Raw genomic sequence first — 18,473 nt, 5'->3', positions numbered from 1 at the left:
CTTGTGTCAGCAATCCAATGCCTAAATATCTAAAACAGGCTCAATACTGAATCCTTAGACAGCACTTTTTTTTGTTGCAAAATTGCAAACATGAAATTTCTGTGAAACTTGATATGGAAATATTTCAGTCTCTCTTTTTCTAGCCGGCTGAAGCATGTTTGAGATATAACCTAAACCTTTCCAAATCCAAATGATCCAAGTACAGCATTGGTCATCAGATCAAGTAGCTCCCCTTCATTCTGTACACCACGGGGAAGGAACAGTGTCATAGAGCAAGTTGAAGCATAAGGAAAACGACTTCCTCTTTCCTCCTGGTCATAAAACTGGATTTGAAGTCGCTGTGGAAAACCAAGAGGTGGTATTGCGTCTGCTTCTGTGACAAACACCAGTAGGTCCTCAAAAGGTGAAGGGAGTTTCTTTTTCTGTTAAAATACAGACACACAATTGCATAAACGCCAAAACAGGAATATGTTTTTAATGCCATGACTCAGATTTAATGGCGTAAGCACTGTATTTTAAAGGTGGCTCCACAATAAGATTCATGTTGATCTTTTTTTTTTAACATAGCAATACACATCTATTATATTAACGTTACAGGTTAAGACAAAGTACATAACTGCATAATCAATTTCATAATGACAATTGTGTGACAATGGATTTTGACCTTGCACACTGTTGAGAAGACACTCCCATGCAAACATAGTGTCCTCTTCCACTTCCTTGTTGTTTGCCCCCTCATCACTCCAAAAGATATCAAAAAGACATCGGAAGGCTGCTCGTCAGTTGTTCCTCTGTATGTGTAAACAGGCACTGAAATACTTTCCAGTATCTCTCCATAGTTTCCCAAAGTTTACCACAAGAGTTGATCCCTTGTTTAAACTGCTCCACCATGTTTGCAGTTCTGAAACATAAATGAAATAAATGATTAAAATAAAATGGTGCATAGTGATAATTAGATGGAAGGATGGTTAGTTAGTAAGGATCTGTCCATTGTTATCAATAAGCAATGTTAGTCAACAAATCTTATTTACTATTAAAGGACAACACATTGAATCCAGGACAGCTCTAGGAATAATACCTGTGAAAGATGAAATGTTTCACAATTTGTTAGATGATCTGTGGAATATTAAGAACTTTGGCTTCATATATCCCTGGTACACCACAGTCTGCAATACAATCACCCAGACTCTCCTGCAGATCTTTCCAGTCCTCCTCAGTTTTACATTTTTCAATCTAAGAAGACAACACAAGACAAACAAGAGAAACAAACTCCTGTCTATATCTTTACATTTCTATATACTGTAATATTTTGATGAGAATAACAATTAGTAATATTTAAAGATATTTTTCTCCCCTCAGTTAATCTCTGCAAAGATGTTAAAAATCTCTTTAAAAAAATTACAACAAAGTAAAAAAAAAAACTGCATAGTGTCAGAATACCTGTTGAAGCTTGTCCTGCACAGACTTGTCTGGCAAGCTGGCAATATCAAATCCTTCAAGATCTGGAGCCTGACCACACATTAACTGATAAAGGGATGTAATGCCTTAATGCTTGGTCCCCCATGCAACAGAGACCAGGCAATCAACTTCCCACCAGTATAATACTTTCCCTTTTCTAGGGCTGCCTGATCATAAGAAAAAAAAAGGTTGCCTGGCTGTTCCTCGAAAATGCCCAAAGTAGACTGCACGTCCGCCATTAAAAGCCTACCAAGAAACAAGAAGAAAATTACAGCATAAAAAATGTTAAAATACAGCATAAAATTAACTCAATAAAACATACAACTGGGTCATCTCCAGTAAAACAGTAAGAAAATGGCAAAGAATATTCTTTCTATCTAATGGTCCTAAATATTGGTCCCACCATTTAGGAGGGCATGCTTAAAATACTACTGATGCTCCACAATGATAAAATAAACCATTGCTAATTCACCAGTTTCTCTGGTTTTGCATGTATTTCTTCCTTACACTTGCAAGTAAAGTGCATTTATTTAGGCAAAGGTCAGAGTTTAACCTTCCAATTGCCCTTCTGATGGGGCAATTTTGGTGGTTGCTTTGTTTTTTTTACATCTTTTAATTTATTTTTTAACCCCACTTTATACATCAGAGCTTTTCTCAAGCTCATATGGGTTTGCATATGATATCATTTCCATCTAATCTTCTCAGCAATATGTCCATAAAAATTATCTGCTTGTTCCTAATGCCACTATAACCGTGAATGAAATAAATGAAAAGGTGGTCACTGTACATTAGATGGTTAAAAATTATAATTCATAACTTTTTTAAATGATAATTTTCCAGTATGACGCGTGCAAAACAAAAAGAAGACTTAATTAATGGTAATGTAACTCCAACCTGAAGAATTCTCTTGTAGGCCCGCCAAAATCATCAGCCATCTCACCCACAAATTCAATCTGTGGACATTTGTGCCAATCAAAATAGCCCTTGTTCAGAGCTGTGATGGCACTGTGTAGAATTCGCCTCCTTCTTGCCACAACTATCAGTGTAGAATGCACACTGATGTTTTCCCTCCTGAATTCTCCAATGATATCAGCAAGGTTTTCCATTTCCTTTAAACAAGAAAAAATAACCATAACAGAAGCAACCTTAAATTTCAGTTTAACTTCTTCTAGCATGCAATCATGCACTGTGGATAAAGCGACATTTTTCAACTCACGTTAGATGGACTATATGGACGTTTTGGAGACGACAGCATTTGGGTGTCCTCATCAGGTTCACTGTCTAGTAATATCTCACTGCACGTGCAAAAAAGAAACAAAACAAAAACCCATGTTGCTATATGTAGATCTACATCCATTTACACACATGGTGCGTCAAAAAACATTAACTTCAGTTTTGCAGAAACATTTAAACTTTGATTCAGAAGACATGGGCTTCTGTAAAAGCTAAAGACAAATCTCACACTGATCTGTGAATGACCACTATTCTCCATATTATTTAGAAACAGTGAGCTCTCTAAACATAGATAGGTGAAATTAAGTTACTGATGTTTAGTGGGAATGTTATAACACTACACCTAGTGCTCTTTCAATTATATGGAATTTCAATGTTTTAGTGTCAGTTCACAAAGAACAATGATAACCTTTATAGCTCCAATGGAAGTGAGTAAAACGGTCTCAGAGTAATAAATGTTTGAGAACCTGATTGCTGTGAACTGACTGTGGGACACTCCTACAGTTGCTGGAAAGCTCCCGTGCATCTGCTTGAAAAGGTTGACATAACAAAGGAGTCTGCATTATAAACACAAAGCAGACCTGCTGCATATTTACTAACCAAGTAATAAACATGGGTATCAATGTGTGTCTAAATACTCTCATAACTGGGACTCACAGGAGAGCTTGCCACTGGATAATGCACAAGTGTCTCTTCCAGTGTACTCTCAGAAAGCAAAGACTGGCCAGTCCTGTTGAGATGGGTACAAAAAAATTGAAATGCCTGCACTCTCTGATGAAAAACAATATAGGTTAAAATAACATCAAAAGATTCTTACAATCAACTAAATTTAACTAGTAATAGGAATGTAATAGACGTAAAAAAACACTGCAATCTGAACATGAGCAATACCGGTTCTGAGTAGTTGTTTCTCCTTCAACTGGCTGATTTGTTCTGTAGAACACCTGAATCAACGGATGGTGAACAAACAAACAAAAAATGTTTTAAAATAATTTACATTTTTATAAAAAGAAAATGCATGAAACTTTTCAAGCAAATATGTAATTACCTCAGGAGTGCCTGCATTTACATACATGTAGCCTCTATTTCCATCCTACATCAAACAGCACTGTTAAATATACATTTTTCTACAGATTTACATTATTTATAAAATGTCAATATAATGTGTTCATAGATGTAGCTTACCACCTCATCTGTCAGGTCAACAATATTAGTCTCTACTGATGTCACTGCACTTCTAACCATTTCAGAATGCACATTGGGAGAGACCTGTAAGAATTATTTCAATAATTTTTCATGCCTAGATATTTACCTCATAAAGGAATTAAGAAATCAAATTTCAACATACCAGTAATTAGGTTAAACAACTACAAAGTATACCACTAGTTGACTGAGAACTACCCATATCCTAATATTCCTAATCTATGGAATATTTCCCAATAAGTTCCCTTCAATAAATATTAGTACTTGACTTAGCTTCTACCAGGTATAGCTGTGAAAGAACTGGACTCCATCTTAACACTTGATCTTCCTTCACTACTCTCATTCAAGGATTCTCCATCCTACATGAACATTTTCAGTATTTTCATAATCAAGTTGCTCATGCAAAATAAAACAGATCACTGACACATGTTAATACGAAGCTGCTGAATAACAGTTTTGCATATTAAAAGTTCACTTTAATATAAGATGCAATGTAATCAATCAGAACTCACCTGTCTGGATAGCGATAAGTTTGAATTGGGCAGTATATAAAGTCTGCTTCTTCCAATTTGTCGCTTCAAGTCTTTGACGGAGTTGGCCTGGACAACTAGCAGTTTCTTTGCTTTTGTAGCTCTGGCAAGACGAAAGCCGGTCACATTTAGGCTTACGCTCTCAAAGCTTTGGCAGATGAATGTATTGAGTTCTGCCAAGGACCATGACAAATCAACGGTCTTATGCTCATGACCTAAGTCACTGTTCCCGCTTCCTGTAAAAAGATTACAGGATTAGTAAAGGGAAATGTTACAACATGAGCAACACAAAAGTCTAAATGCCTTTACACTTTCATGTAATCAATTACAGCTTCTACTCATTATATTATTGTATACTCCTTCTACTATTATGTTAACTGTAATGTAAAGCAGAATGAATGATTGTAGCAAATCATAGTGGTATTCCCAAGTACCAGTGTATCAAAAAATATTGCTGATAATAAAAAAGAAAACAAAAATCACCATACCTAAACCAGATTTCTCAAGTTCCTCTGAATCCTGTGAACTGGGTATAGTGGTTTGGTTAGGATCCTCTAACAAGAAAAGCTTCACCTGCCATTTAAGCCCAGGCTTTCTCCCACGTCGACGTCCATCACCTGTTGTTCATAATATTATTTTTGCTCTTGCAAGACACATGACATAATAGGCATGTTTGTAATAACCATAAGACATGTTCAGTCAGTTTTGCTCACCAGCTACAGATCACAGATAAGGATCCATTTGTAGTGTATTTACTTATACGTTAAACATTGTACTTAAAGTTACCTCCATTTACTGGTTATATTCAGACATAATGAACATAGCTAACACTGCCAAGAAATAGAACATATTAGCTCGCTCTTTGGCGATCATATGTGGATTTGTACTAACTAGCTAAAATACGTGGATTTGTGTTAACTAAGCTAAAATATGTGGATTCGCGCTAACTAACTAACTGACCTGGGGTGGGTTTCCCGAAACGTTCGTAGCGCGTAGTCTTGCAAAAGTACTTCTTAACCTCGTATGAAACGTACGAGGTTAAGAAGTACTTAGCGCTACGAACGTTTCGGGAAACCCACCCCTGGATTTGTCAAAGCTAACTAATGTAAGCTGCCATAACTGGATTTGTGCTGACTAGCTAGCAAACCTACCTAGATTCATAGAACTGTTGCGACGGCGTCGGGAAATGAGCTCCGTACATTAGACAACAGATTTGATTCCGTGTTTCTGCCAGAGGACAGTTGTCTTCTTGCTGCCGCAACAGCTCTATATACTCTTGTAAAATCTGTAGAGTGCTCTGTGTTGGAATGATTCTCACCTCCACCTGACATATTGCAAAATGGCTAATTACCGACATCCCATCATTAGCGCAGTGGGAGCATGGTTGCCAGACAACCTGCTCCGAGTGGAAAAATTAAAAGTTCTTTAAGACAAAAGGCTAAAAGAATACACGCTATCATAAATGCATATAATATTATAAGCATGAAAAGCTTTTATTAATGTATAGAAACCATTACCCTTTTATTATAAACGATTCAAATATCAAAGACAGCTTTTAGGTGTAAGCAGTGGGGTGATCGGTCTTTCGCGGTAGCAGGTCCTATTGTGTGGAATGCCTTGCCTACTGTTCTACGTTCCATCACTGATCTGCCAATAATTAAAGCCAAACTTAAAACACACGTATTTAGGATGGCTTTCAACATCGAATTATTTGCAAGTTGTATCATTACCAACTGCACACAGATGTTATCTTTAAGATCATACAAATTGATTATTGATTTCTATTGTGTACAGCGCTTTGGTCAACTCAGGTTGTGTAAGGCGCTATATAAATAACTGATGATTGATTGATTGATTGATTGATGCAGACTTGGCAACCTTGCATCTTTGGAGGCACTCCCACAGACAGTGACAACAGGCCACAATTGGATAGGTTTAAAACAGACGCTTCATTTACTCATTTGCATAAACGTGTACTAGTAAAAATTTTATTCTTACATGTAAGAATTCAATACTTGATATCAAAAACTAAATTCCCACATGTAAAAATAACATTTTTGATATCAAGATAAGAATTCTCACATGTAAAAATTCAATTTTTGATATCAAGAATTACATTGTTGATATCAGAAATAAAAATTTTTATATCGGAAATGTAATTCCTGATATCAAAAAATACATTTTTACATGTAAGAATTTAATTCCCACATGTAAGAATTAAATTAATGATATCAAAAATATAATTCTTGATATCACGAATTACATTCTTACTAGTAAAAAATCAATTCTGATTTTTCACTAGTAAAAATTTTATTCTTACATGTAAGAATTGCATTCTTACTAGTAGAAATTTAATTCTTACATGTGAAAAAGATTTTTGTACATGTAAAAATACAATTTTAACATGTAAGAATTTAATTTATACTAGTAAAAATGTTATTCTTACATGTAAAAATGTTTCCCCCATTCAAAATGAATTGGAAAAGTCATGAATTCTTACATGTAAAAATTTTATTTTTGATATCAAGAATGTAATTCTTACATGTAAGAATTCAATATTTACTAGTAAGAATTTAATTTTTACATGTAAGAATTCCTTTCCTGATATCAAAAATAAAATTTTTACATGTAAGAATTACATTCTTGATATCAAGAAAAATACGAATAAAAGCTAAAACGGCTTGCCATACAAAAGGGGCATAATGCACGCAATTCTTTAATTCAGATATCTACAAATGTCATTTTGACTAGTCATAATTACGTAAGAGATATCTTGAATAAGAATTACGGATGTGTGACTCATAAAATGACGAATCCAGTGACGTCATTTTAGATATCTTAAAAGCCGGTTTGATCCGTCAAATTGAAATTGCAGATATCTTGAATTGTTCTTCTTACTAGGTAGAATGTAAATGTAGATATCTTGAATTGTTATTCCGGATAGTCAAATTGTAATTGTTACTAGTCAAAACTAATATTTAGATATCCAGAATGTAATTACAGATAATCAGACGAAGCCCATTATATGTTAAATCGGCCTGCCATACTGCCATAGTTCATCACCTAAACGACTTCACTTCCTGTGACTAGTCGATATCGAAAGTGACTAAAGCAAAGTGAGTACGTCACAAAGCGTCTACGTCACTCCCCGCCGCTACAGAAGAGCAGACGGTCATTTGTTTCGTTGTAAGTTAATTACCCTTCAATATCACTTACTGGCTTGCGGATTAAATGACAGTAATGTACATTGGGTTCTCCTACTTTTCCCAGTTATGCTACTTTTTAAACCGCGTTTTGTATAAAGTTTTTTGTCGTCACATAAAAGCGAAAGTGCACAGGTGTAGATGGACTTCGGGTCGCCCTGTTTCATCACGGAAGTGTCTGGTCGAACTACATAAATGTCTTGGTCTGAAATACAACGTTCTTCTATTTTCACGGTCATCTCCTGAACGGTCATTTCTAAGTACATCGTCGGTAAAACGTCTTGTCGATATGATGTTTCGACAACGTTACATTACACATACGCGCATGTGCGGCTGAAGGGATTGTTGTTAAAATGCTCTTTCGATCTGTTTTGATTGCAGATCCGCAAATGTATTTGGTTAATCCTGAACTAGGCTATGTTCAGATTTCATTTGCACTGGTTTTAACTATGTAGTGCTGGACAGTACTGATCATTTAACCACTATGTTTAATGTCATGACAACATATGTCACACACCGATGCACCAGTGTTGTATGTTTAAGAGGGACTGAATCATACTGCAGTGACATCAGGTTCATTATAATCAGTGTTTCAGTGTCCTGCTCCTCCTCTTTATGATGAACTGTTGACAGGGAGCAGAGAGCAGCATCTCCAGTGTCCAGCTGTGTGTGTGTGAAGAGGAACAACTCCATGATGGAGCTTCATAACTCCAGCAGTGGAGGAGGAACCTCTGACCCAAAGTGAGGAGCTTTACATCAGCACTTAATCTGAGGAAACAGGAAGAGGGAATATCCAGCATAAATGAGAAGTAGTGAAGGATGTAATTACTCAACACTTTCCTCATCTTCATCAGGGTGAAGAGAGCAGCACCTTCAGTACCCAGCTGTGTATTAATGAAGAGTGAATCATCTCCAGTACCCAGCTGTGTGTCTATGAAGAGTGAATCATCTCCAGTACCCAGCTGTGTGTCTATGAAGAGTGAATCATCTCCAGTACCCAGCTGTGTGTCTATGAAGAGTGAATCATCTCCAGTACCCAGCTGTGTGTCTATGAAGAGTGACTGGTCCATGGGTGATACTCCTAACTTCAGCAGTGTACCTGTGACCTCTGACCTACAGTGAGTTATACATTAGTGACAGAGTGTTTAACAAAGCATGGACTTCTAAATATTTAATTATTGAAGTAACCGGTAAAGCTGTGTGTTTATTTTGTGAAGAACAGCATTACAATTTGAATCACAATTACGAGTGTAAACATGCCACAGAAATTCAAGAAATTGACTCTCTTTTTCTAAAAAGGTGTCCAGTGTGTACAGGTAAAAGGTGTTTCTAATAAAGTATCTGGTGAGGCCCCATTCACATAAACATTATTCTACATCACCAGTGTTAAAGTCAGGTGCAGGTTCTCTGTGTTTGTTCTACTGTCACTACAGCATTTGGGTTCAGTGTCCCTCAGTCTGGGAGCCCAGTGAACCGTGACATGTTCAAGTGTGTTGGATTATTCCACATGTATCACATCATCATCATCATCATCATCATCATCATATAACATAACATGTATTCATGAATGTAACATGTACTCATGAATGTAACTTGTTTATTAGTGTAACATATTCATGAATGTAATGTGTATTTTGTCTATAAAATGTAGATTGTCCAATAAAGTTGTTGTTCTGTTTATCAACAGTGCTGAAAAGAAACCTGTAAAGATTTCTAAAGACAAACTGGAGCCAGTATTCAAGGTATGTGTGTGTGTGTATGCGTTTGTGTGAGTGGGAGAAGGGTCTTATCATTAGAGTGTGTTTACATCACAGATCATGATGAGACTCTTTGGCTTTACTGGTTTATGTTTTACTTTAATGCTTATTTGTAATTTAGCTGATGATGAATCAAACTTATAAAGCTATTGTGTTATGGCTTTATAAAACGACCTACAATTGAAACTTTAATATGATGCATATTTACTTTAATAAATCAGAATATTCACAGAATCACCAGTCCCTCTCAGTTCAGTCCTCTCTTATGTTTAATGGATTATCCTGTGTTATAATCATCTGTGTGTAACACTGTAGTTTTACTGATACTGTTTATTCAGGAGCTGGAGCACAAAATCATCTCTCTGGTGAAAAATGAGCTGAAGAGATTCAAGAATCTACTGAGTCCAAATTACCCAGCATGCATTGAGAGACAGGTGGAGGATGAGGAGGATCAGAGCAGTGTCAGAGAGGGGGCGCTGAAGATCACACTGCACGTCCTGAGAAACATGAACCAGACAGACCTCGCTAACACACTACAGACCAGTAAGAGCTCTGGGTCAAGACATCATCACATCACTTTATTACTTCAGAGGGAGGACACTGTTGGTGAATCTCAGTTCACAACGAGGATTTTAAATCAGTGTTGGTCTGTCCTCAGTTGACCTCCCTTCAGTGTAGTCTGCTCAGGTGCAGACTCAAGACTTTCCTAAATTTATCACTGTTGTCATGTGATTGTAGAATGTTTTGAGGATACATTGTTATTCTTTAGAACTGAGATTTGACCAATCAGATTTGACCACAGGTCACTGTCTCATGATGTCATACACAGGTGTGTTTTCTATTTCCCCCCATTGTCTCTCAGATGTCCAGTCTGCTAGTTGTAGGTCTCCTCAGTCAGGTGACTATTGTGTGTGTGTGTGGTGGAACTTCAACTGGTATAATGACTTCCTCCATGAACCCTGTGTTCTGCATTTCAAATTGCTGATCATTCAGTGTTACCGACATCCATCCGACATCTCTCAACTTAATAATGTATCATACAGCCACTGGTTTAATCCTGATATCTAACACTTACAGTCCTTGAAGATTTATCACCTGAATTAGTATGTCCAATCTATGGGGAATACAAATCTATTCATAATGATGTATTTATTTGTATTTCCTGAGAAGTGTCTGTTATGGTTGATCCTAAAACAGATTAACATGTGTGCTGTTGTCTTCCTCTTTATTAGAACTGGCCCCTGCTTGCCACAGAAAGCTCAAATCCAAACTGAAGGAAAAATGTCAGAAAATTAATGAAGGAATCTCACAGCATGGAACCACAGCACTTCTGAATGAGATCTACACAGAGCTCTACATCACAGAGGGAGGGAGTGGAGAGGTGAATAATGAACATGAGGTGAGACAGATTGAGACAGCATCCAGGAGACCAGCAACACAGGAGACATCCATCAAATGCAGTGACATCTTTAGACCCTTACCAGGACAAGACAAAGCCATCAGAAATGTGTTGACTAAAGGAGTGGCTGGAATTGGTAAAACAGTCTCAGTGCAGAAGTTCATACTGGACTGGTCTGAAGGAAATGTAAATCAGGATGTTCTCTTCATATTTCCACTTCCATTTAGGGAGCTGAATTTGATGAAGGAGAAAAAGCTCAGTCTGGTGCAGCTTCTTCATTGCTTTTTTCCAGAAACACGTGAATTAAAACCAACTGACTATACATACTACAAAATCCTGTTCATCTTTGATGGTCTGGATGAGTGTCGTCTTCCTCTAGATTTCCAGAACAATGATGGCCTGTGGGATGTAACTGAGTCGACCTCAGTGGATGTGCTGCTGACAAACCTCATCAAGGGGAATCTGCTTCCCTTTGCTCTCCTCTGGATAACCTCTCGACCAGCAGCAGCCAATCAGATCCCTCCTGAGTGTGTTGACCAGGTAACAGAAGTCCGAGGGTTCAGTGGCCCTCAGAAAGAGGAGTACTTCAGGAAGAGAATCAGAGACCAGAGTCTGGCCAACAGAATCATCTCACACATGAAGTCATCAAGAAGCCTCTACATCATGTGCCACATTCCAGTCTTCTGTTGGATTGCAGCCACTGTTCTAGAGAGGATGTTGGGTGAAGCAGAGAGTGGAGAGATCCCCAAGACTCTGACTCAGATGTTCACACACTTCCTGATCTTTCACATCAAACACAAGGACCAAAAGTATGATCAGAAAAGTGACACTTACCCTCACCAAACTAGAAAACATGTTTTGGCACTGGGAAAACTGGCTTTCCAACAGCTGAAAAAAGGCAATCTGATCTTCTATGAGGACGAACTGAGAAACAGTGGCATTGATGTCAGAGAAATATCAGTGTATTCAGGAATGTGCACTCAGATCTTCAGAGAGGAGTTTGGTCTACAGCTGGGGAAGGTGTTCAGCTTTGTACATCTGAGTGTTCAGGAGTTTCTGGCTGCTTTATATGTGTTTATTACCTTCATCTCCACCAACACCAATGTGCTAGAACAGCAACAACCTGGATTTTTCAGTCTTTTAAAAAAATCAATATCTTCTTTTGACTTCCTCAACAGTGCAGTGGACAAGGCCTTACAGAGTCAGAATGGACATCTGGACCTTTTCCTCCGCTTCCTTCTGGGTCTCTCACTGGAGTCTAATCAGACTCTCTTACGAGGTCTACTGACACAGACAGGAAGCAGCTCTCACAGCAAAGAGGAAACAGTCAAGTACATCAAGGAGAATATCAGAAAGAATCCCTCTCCAGAGAAATCCATCAATCTGTTCCATTGTCTGAATGAACTGAATGATCATTCTCTAATGCAGGAAGTCCAAACATACCTGAGCAGAGGAGATGACACTCGCCTGCGTGGAGCCAGGCTCTCTCCTGCTCAGTGGTCAGCTGTGGTGTTTGTGTTGCTGAACTCAGAAGAGGAGCTAGATGAGTTTGACCTGAGTAAATATGACCCATCAGATGAATGTCTACTGAGACTGCTGCCAGTTGTCAAAACATCCAGAAAAGCCATGTGAGTATTTGCATTTAGAGGTTAACAGAGGATGTAACACTGGATGTTCTTGACTCAGAAGGTCTATGAAAATGAAAAGAAGAGTGAGAGACCATGAGCGAGAGAAGGGTAGAGAGACTACATTAACGTGATAGAGAACATGGGAGAGAGAGAGAGAGAGAGAGAGAGAGAGAAGGGGAGAGAGAACCTACATTAAAGAGAGAACATTAGAGAGACACATTAGAGAGACTACATTAAAGAGAGAGAACATTAGAGAGACTACATAGAGCCTGCAGAACACAACTTGTAAAACAGCTCTGCCCCAAGTGTTTTATACATGTTCCATCTCCAGACTTCCACATCCATACTACTGTGAAAGAAAATGTGGTAATATCTTTTCATTTTATTTACACATATAACAAACACCCCAATAATAAATTGACATTAATCCACTTTTTCAGTGCTTGTGCACATACATTTGACTACATTATATCAAAGTTCAGTATTAAGCAGGTTAGGATTATTAGGTTTATTATTGTGGAGGGTATTTGGTGGTGTGACGTGCGGGCAGGGCGAAGGATGAGACACAGAATCCTCGCTTTTGGCACACGATCACCTTTTTATTTCTTACACAAATAGCGCAGTAAGCGCACGAAGAACATATGAACACACACACACAACGTGCAGACTCAGACAACGACGAGCACAGGACACTGCGCGAACGCACATTAAGTAGACAAACCACATAAACCCCACGTGATGACGAGACGAGCCACAGGAGTCCTCCTCCTGCCCTCGCTGCAAACCCTCCCCTGGGTGCAGCGCGGCTGGCGGACGCCGTATGGAAGACCCCTTTCGCCTCGCGACTGCCCTCCGGAGCCGGCAGTGTGGGTGTTTTCATCGACCTCCATCGCCTCACTGCCCTGACTCCTGCTCATGGGTTGCTCCGGGCTGCCACCCCGGGAGAAGTCCATATCGCTTTCCCCGGAGCGGTCGGGGGATGGGCCCACCTCTGGACTCCACCTCCCCTTCACAGTCCCGCCGGAGAGCTCAGAGGGGGGTGGACACTCTCTTTCTCGTCCTCTGTATAGGACCCCTCCTCCTCCTCCGTGTAGGACTCTTCCTCCTCCTCCTCCCCACCATAGTCCACGATGGGAGCGGAACACACGGACGGAGGGTAGTCCTCCTCCCCACCATAGTCCACGGTGGGAGCAGAACACACGGACGGAGGGTAGTCCTCTTCCTCTTCCCCACCGTAGTCAACGGTGGGAGCGGAGCACACGGAGGGCGGATGGTCTTCCTCCTCCTCTTCCTCCTCGCTCGCAGAGTCCTCCCCCTAGAATTCGCTCTCAGGGGTCTTCTCCGTCGCGCAGAGCTCGAAGGAGCCCACCCGCAGTGGCGAGAGTTCCCTGGTGAGAACACACAGGGTTGTGCTCCATCAGCTCGGGAGTCTGCGTCGTGGTGTGGCGCCGGGCAGGGCATGGCGTCGCTTGCTGGGCTTCTTGCCTTTCTTGGTCCTGGTGGTGTAACCTGGCATGGTGTCTCTTCGGCTCGTGGATACGGGACCTCACCATGTCAGTAGTTTATTATAAAGCACCAGTTGAAGCCTCCACTACAGTTACTGGCCTCTCTAGCGCCTTATACTGGCTGATACTTTTTAATCTGTTCATGCAATTAATTTCATCCTATTTTCCAAGACACAGAGGATCATTTAACCAGCAGTTCAGATTCTAGAATCCAGCATCATCTGATTGATCTGTATTTTGTACTGTATTTACTCTTTTACAGACTGTCTGGTTGTGGTCTCACTGAGGAGTCTTGCAAATCTCTCACATCAGTTCTACAAACAGAAAACTCACTGAAAGAGCTGGAGATGAATTATAATGACCTAAAAGATTCAGGAGTGGAGCAGCTCTGTGCTGGACTGAAGAGTTCAAACTGTAAACTGGAAATTCTCAGGTGAGTTTTCTTTCAGTTTAATCTAGAATGGAAACAGTAAAGTGTGGTGACACTACAGCGTTTTAATGATGAATGAATGAATGTTCGATTTATATAGCCCCTTTCCAGATTCCCAAGGCGCTTTACAATTTAACACAGGTACAAGTCACAGACAATCAATCACACACACACCGGTGAGAAGCGGCAGCCAATTGCGCACAGTGTACTCTCTACCAGAAGCCACAGCCCCCTGGGGGACTGAATGGGAGAGAGGACAGATTCTAGTGGCAGAGCACCATCCACCACTGGGCATACAAGCACACAGACACTACTTTTTATTGAACATAGAGACACAGACACACACTCAGGGAGAATTTTTTGTTGACTGCCAATTTACCTAACCTCCATGTTTTTGGACTGTGGGAGGAAACCGGAAATCCCGGAGGAAACCTACGCAAACACAGGGAGAACATGGAAACTCCACTCAGATAGGGACTTGAACCCAAGACCCCAGTGCTGAGAGGCAAACGTGCTAACCACCAAGCCACCGTGTTGCCCTTAATGAACATTAAGATAAGATAAAGATTTATGTCCTTTAAAAAAAGTCAATTTCCTTTAAAAATAATACATTTCCTTTGAGTGCAGTATAAAAAAATACTACCACACAAGGCAATGCAAGACAATTTCACACTTTATTATTAATTTATGAAGTTTTCTTCCTTTCTTCCAAATATATATAAAATTAAGTAAATTAACTAGATTTCATTAAATGACCACATTGTGGAGAGAAAAAAAAATTTGTGAAGCATAAGCAGATTTCCAGAATCTCCTAGAAGAGAAATGTAACACTCTAAAGAGACATAGATGAGTCCTTGTCCACATGTATGTGGGCATTTATGGAAACACACACACTCCTACACAGAGCTGAACACACACACTACTACACAGAGCCGACCACACACACACACACACACACACTCCTACATAGATCCTGTTGAAACACATAGCCTCTAAAACAGCTCTGCCCCAAGTGTATCATCATCGTAAGATCATAAGTGAGGAATGGATACGAGGCCTCACCATGACAGTAGTTTATTATAAAGCACAACGTGAAACCTCCACTACAGTTACTGGCCTCTCTAGCGCCCTATACTGGCTGCTCTGGAAATGCATCTCCCTCACTTTCTCTCTCCCTCTTTTTCCCTCCTTTTTGCAGATTGTCTGGTTGTTTGGTCACAGAGGAAGGCTGTTCTTCTCTGTCTTCAGCTCTGAGTTCAAACCCCTCACACCTGAAAGAACTGGATCTGACCTACAACCACCCAGGAGACTCAGGAATAAAGCTGCTCTCTGCTAGACTGGAGGATCCCCACTGCAGACTGGACACACTCAGGTATGTAGGATTCCCCTTAAACACCTGTGTGTGAACACACACTCTAAATGTGAGAAGAACAGTGTCACACATAGAAACAGCACACATGACACACAAATGGCCTTATTCCTAAAACACATACAGTTTCATACATGACATCAGTGGCAGCTCGTCAGTAGGGGGCGCTGGGGTGCCGCCACCATCAAATTATCCAGAGAAACAGTGCTACTTAGAGCTGCTAGATTCACTAGCAAAGGACATGGTCAAACTATCATGTTGAAGACTACGTCAAGGAAATTGATTGTAGCCTCTCGGACTTGCAACAGATCGAGAGAAAGTCAAGCTAATTTGGAAAACCACCTCTAGATCTGTTCACACATTCATAGAGTCACAGCCGTTTTCTGTTATGGACACTTACACTCAGCTTTGCAAAGCCCTTGCTGAGGAGTATTCCCCTTTCTTTGATGAAACATCAGCAATCATGTCAGCCATAAAAATTAAGCAGAAGCGTTCAGAGCATCCCAGAGATTACTTTAATCACTTGAAGCTAGGGGTGTGCGATCTGACGATATAGAATCGTGAATGGCGAGGACGAGTGGAGAATCGCAGGCGATCTACCAAATTAGAGAAATGGTATAGATCGCCTTTGCCAATCAGCACAATGACTTTTTTTTATACTGGTTCCCTCCGATGTGGCAGACTTAGGGCATAGGACTGACCAATCACAGCGAACTGTGCGTCTTCCACGCCTCCATGTTGTGTTTGTAAAAACTAAAAACTGCGTGGACAACGATGGCTGAAAGCCAAACCGAGGAGCTGGTAAAGAAGAGGAAATCCACCTCTGTAATCTTGAATTGGTTCAGATTTTCCTCCACTGACCAAGACCAAACTTCAGCGATATGTAAGGTGTGCAAAGAACATGTGAAAACGTCCGATGCCAGTGCAACAAATTTATTCAATCACTTGAGACGTAGGTATCCCAAGGAATATGCCGAAAGCAGAGGTGTCAATTCCAGGTTCAGAAAGTAAAAGTCCTCACCAGGATTTGGTCCTGGTGAGGACTTTTACTTTCTGAACCTGGAATTGACACCTCTGGCCGAAAGTGAAATAATTCGGGCAGCGAGGGCAGCCACCTCACAAGCTGCGGCCTCGGTGGCAAAACCGAAGCAAACAACGGTAACTCAGGCATTTTAAAAATGGACCCCGTATGACAAGTCCAGTAAGCAGTGGAGAGTAAAGATGTATATCTTCACCACTAAGGTAGATTCGATACACATCTCGATACACTGCCACCAAAACGATATAACTGCGATACTCTGAAACCCCTTGTCGATACGATGCGATACAAATCACTCCTGTTCATGATATGATGCGATTCAAAAATGATTTGATAACGATATGACTTATTATATGAGGATTCGGTTTGATAAGTGATCATTCAATACAGTTAGTTGAGGTTTGAGGATGTATTGGCCTAACCCATCAGTTTTCTTAACTCAAATGTAAATGTGCCATATTTTGTCAATTGAGATTTTTACACCACAATCGAAATTTGTCCTCCGCATTTAACCCATCTGTGCAGTTTGAACACACACACACACACACACTAGTGATTACTAGGGGGCTGTGGATCACACGTGCCCAGAGCGGTGGGCAGCCCTAGCCCGGCACCCGGGGAGCAGTAGGGGTTAGGTGCCTTGCTCAAGGGCACCTCAGTCATGGCCTCAGGTCTGGGAATCGAACCCACGACCCTCTGGTCACAAGACCAGTTCCCTACCACTAGGCCATGACTGCCTAGAATAGCACAATTCTACTTTACTCTCTAACAATTTAAGGGATGTATGCATCTGTTTTTTTTTCAATTTTTTGTTTTCAAAAAATACATAATATATAAAAATGCATAATTCAGTATATTCAGACAAAGCATTAATTTATTCAACTGAATTATTCAGTTATTTTCTCCATCTATATATACAAAAACATAAGATGAACAATTTTTTAAAGTATTGTATTAACAATGTGCATAGAGAAATTTATGATCAGCAACACTACAGCCGCAAGGTTTTGCTCGATGTCTGGAAATCTTTTTTTCCGGACACAAACAACGAACTCAATGACGAACTCAAAGAGGAGCTACGAGTCTGCGGCCTGCTCAGGAAGCCGGCACCATCACCGACCCCCACCCCTTCATCTCGCCCAGTGCGGAAGCGCCACAAGCGGAGTGAAAGGAAGCAGAAGCGGGGTAAGCGCGGAGGTATCCGAGCTAGGCTAGCGGCTAGCCAGCACAAACCGGCCATTCCATCCATGGTTCTGGCTAATGTATGCTCTCTGGAAAATAAAATGGACTACATACGCCTACTCAGATCAACACAGAAAAGTGTGAAAGACTGTTGTGCTTTTGTGTTTACGGAAACATAGCTAAATGACAACGTTCCGGACCACGCTATCCAGCTCGAGCAGCTAACATGCTACCGAGCCGACAGAGCTTTCGCTGAAGCAGGTAAGACCCGCGGCAGTGGGCTCTGTGTTTACATTAAGGATGACTGGTGCCGCGATGCTGCTGTGGTTTATAGACACTGCTCACCTTTAGTGGAGTTCATGGTTATTAGAAGCCGACCATTCTATTTACCGAGGGAATTTACAGCTGTTATAATTGTCGCTGTTTATATACCTCCGAGCTCCAACAACAAAAATAGAAATGAGGCACTAAATGAACTGTATCCACACATTAGTGAGCAGCAGACAGCATACCCTGATGCTTTTTTAATCTTAGCTG

General features: G+C 40.3%; 2 protein-coding genes across 3 annotated transcripts in view; one reads left to right on the top strand and one right to left on the bottom strand.

Annotated features, from left to right (window-relative positions):
- Positions 1–664: 664 nt before the first annotated feature.
- On the bottom strand, positions 665–6,469 carry LOC143498984 (uncharacterized). Of its 2 annotated transcripts, XM_076993904.1 has the most exons (14): positions 5,942–6,469; positions 5,743–5,820; positions 4,913–5,041; positions 4,407–4,660; positions 3,877–3,960; positions 3,740–3,784; positions 3,583–3,635; positions 3,349–3,421; positions 3,159–3,220; positions 2,675–2,753; positions 2,353–2,567; positions 1,441–1,704; positions 1,079–1,233; positions 665–901 (listed from the first exon to the last, which is right to left on the bottom strand). In XM_076993904.1, exons 2-12 carry the CDS (start codon positions 5,753–5,755, stop codon positions 1,521–1,523), a joined length of 1,191 nt encoding a protein of 396 aa, XP_076850019.1. In that variant the 5' UTR covers positions 5,756–5,820; positions 5,942–6,469; the 3' UTR covers positions 665–901; positions 1,079–1,233; positions 1,441–1,520. The 2 variants fall into 2 exon arrangements, with proteins under 2 accessions (XP_076850019.1, XP_076850020.1); XM_076993905.1 differs by lacking the exons at positions 5,743–5,820; positions 5,942–6,469 and adding an exon at positions 5,576–5,734.
- Positions 6,470–7,538: 1,069 nt separating this feature from the next.
- The window catches only part of LOC143498995 (NLR family CARD domain-containing protein 3-like), a 31,087-nt gene continuing 20,152 nt past the window's right edge, over positions 7,539–18,473 (top strand). Inside the window, exons 1-8 of the mRNA XM_076993927.1 lie at positions 7,539–7,610; positions 8,261–8,368; positions 8,482–8,745; positions 9,315–9,369; positions 9,723–9,927; positions 10,617–12,411; positions 14,179–14,349; positions 15,545–15,718. Of these exons, the coding sequence (XP_076850042.1) occupies positions 8,319–8,368; positions 8,482–8,745; positions 9,315–9,369; positions 9,723–9,927; positions 10,617–12,411; positions 14,179–14,349; positions 15,545–15,718 (2,714 nt within the window). The 5' untranslated portion in view covers positions 7,539–7,610; positions 8,261–8,318. The remainder of the gene's footprint in view (positions 7,611–8,260; positions 8,369–8,481; positions 8,746–9,314; positions 9,370–9,722; positions 9,928–10,616; positions 12,412–14,178; positions 14,350–15,544; positions 15,719–18,473) is intronic.

The sequence above is a fragment of the Brachyhypopomus gauderio genome, unplaced genomic scaffold, assembly GCF_052324685.1.
Source record: "Brachyhypopomus gauderio isolate BG-103 unplaced genomic scaffold, BGAUD_0.2 sc128, whole genome shotgun sequence".
In the NCBI taxonomy this organism is placed as follows: Eukaryota; Metazoa; Chordata; class Actinopteri; order Gymnotiformes; family Hypopomidae; genus Brachyhypopomus; species Brachyhypopomus gauderio.
This window is presented reverse-complemented; position numbering and strand designations above follow the sequence as displayed.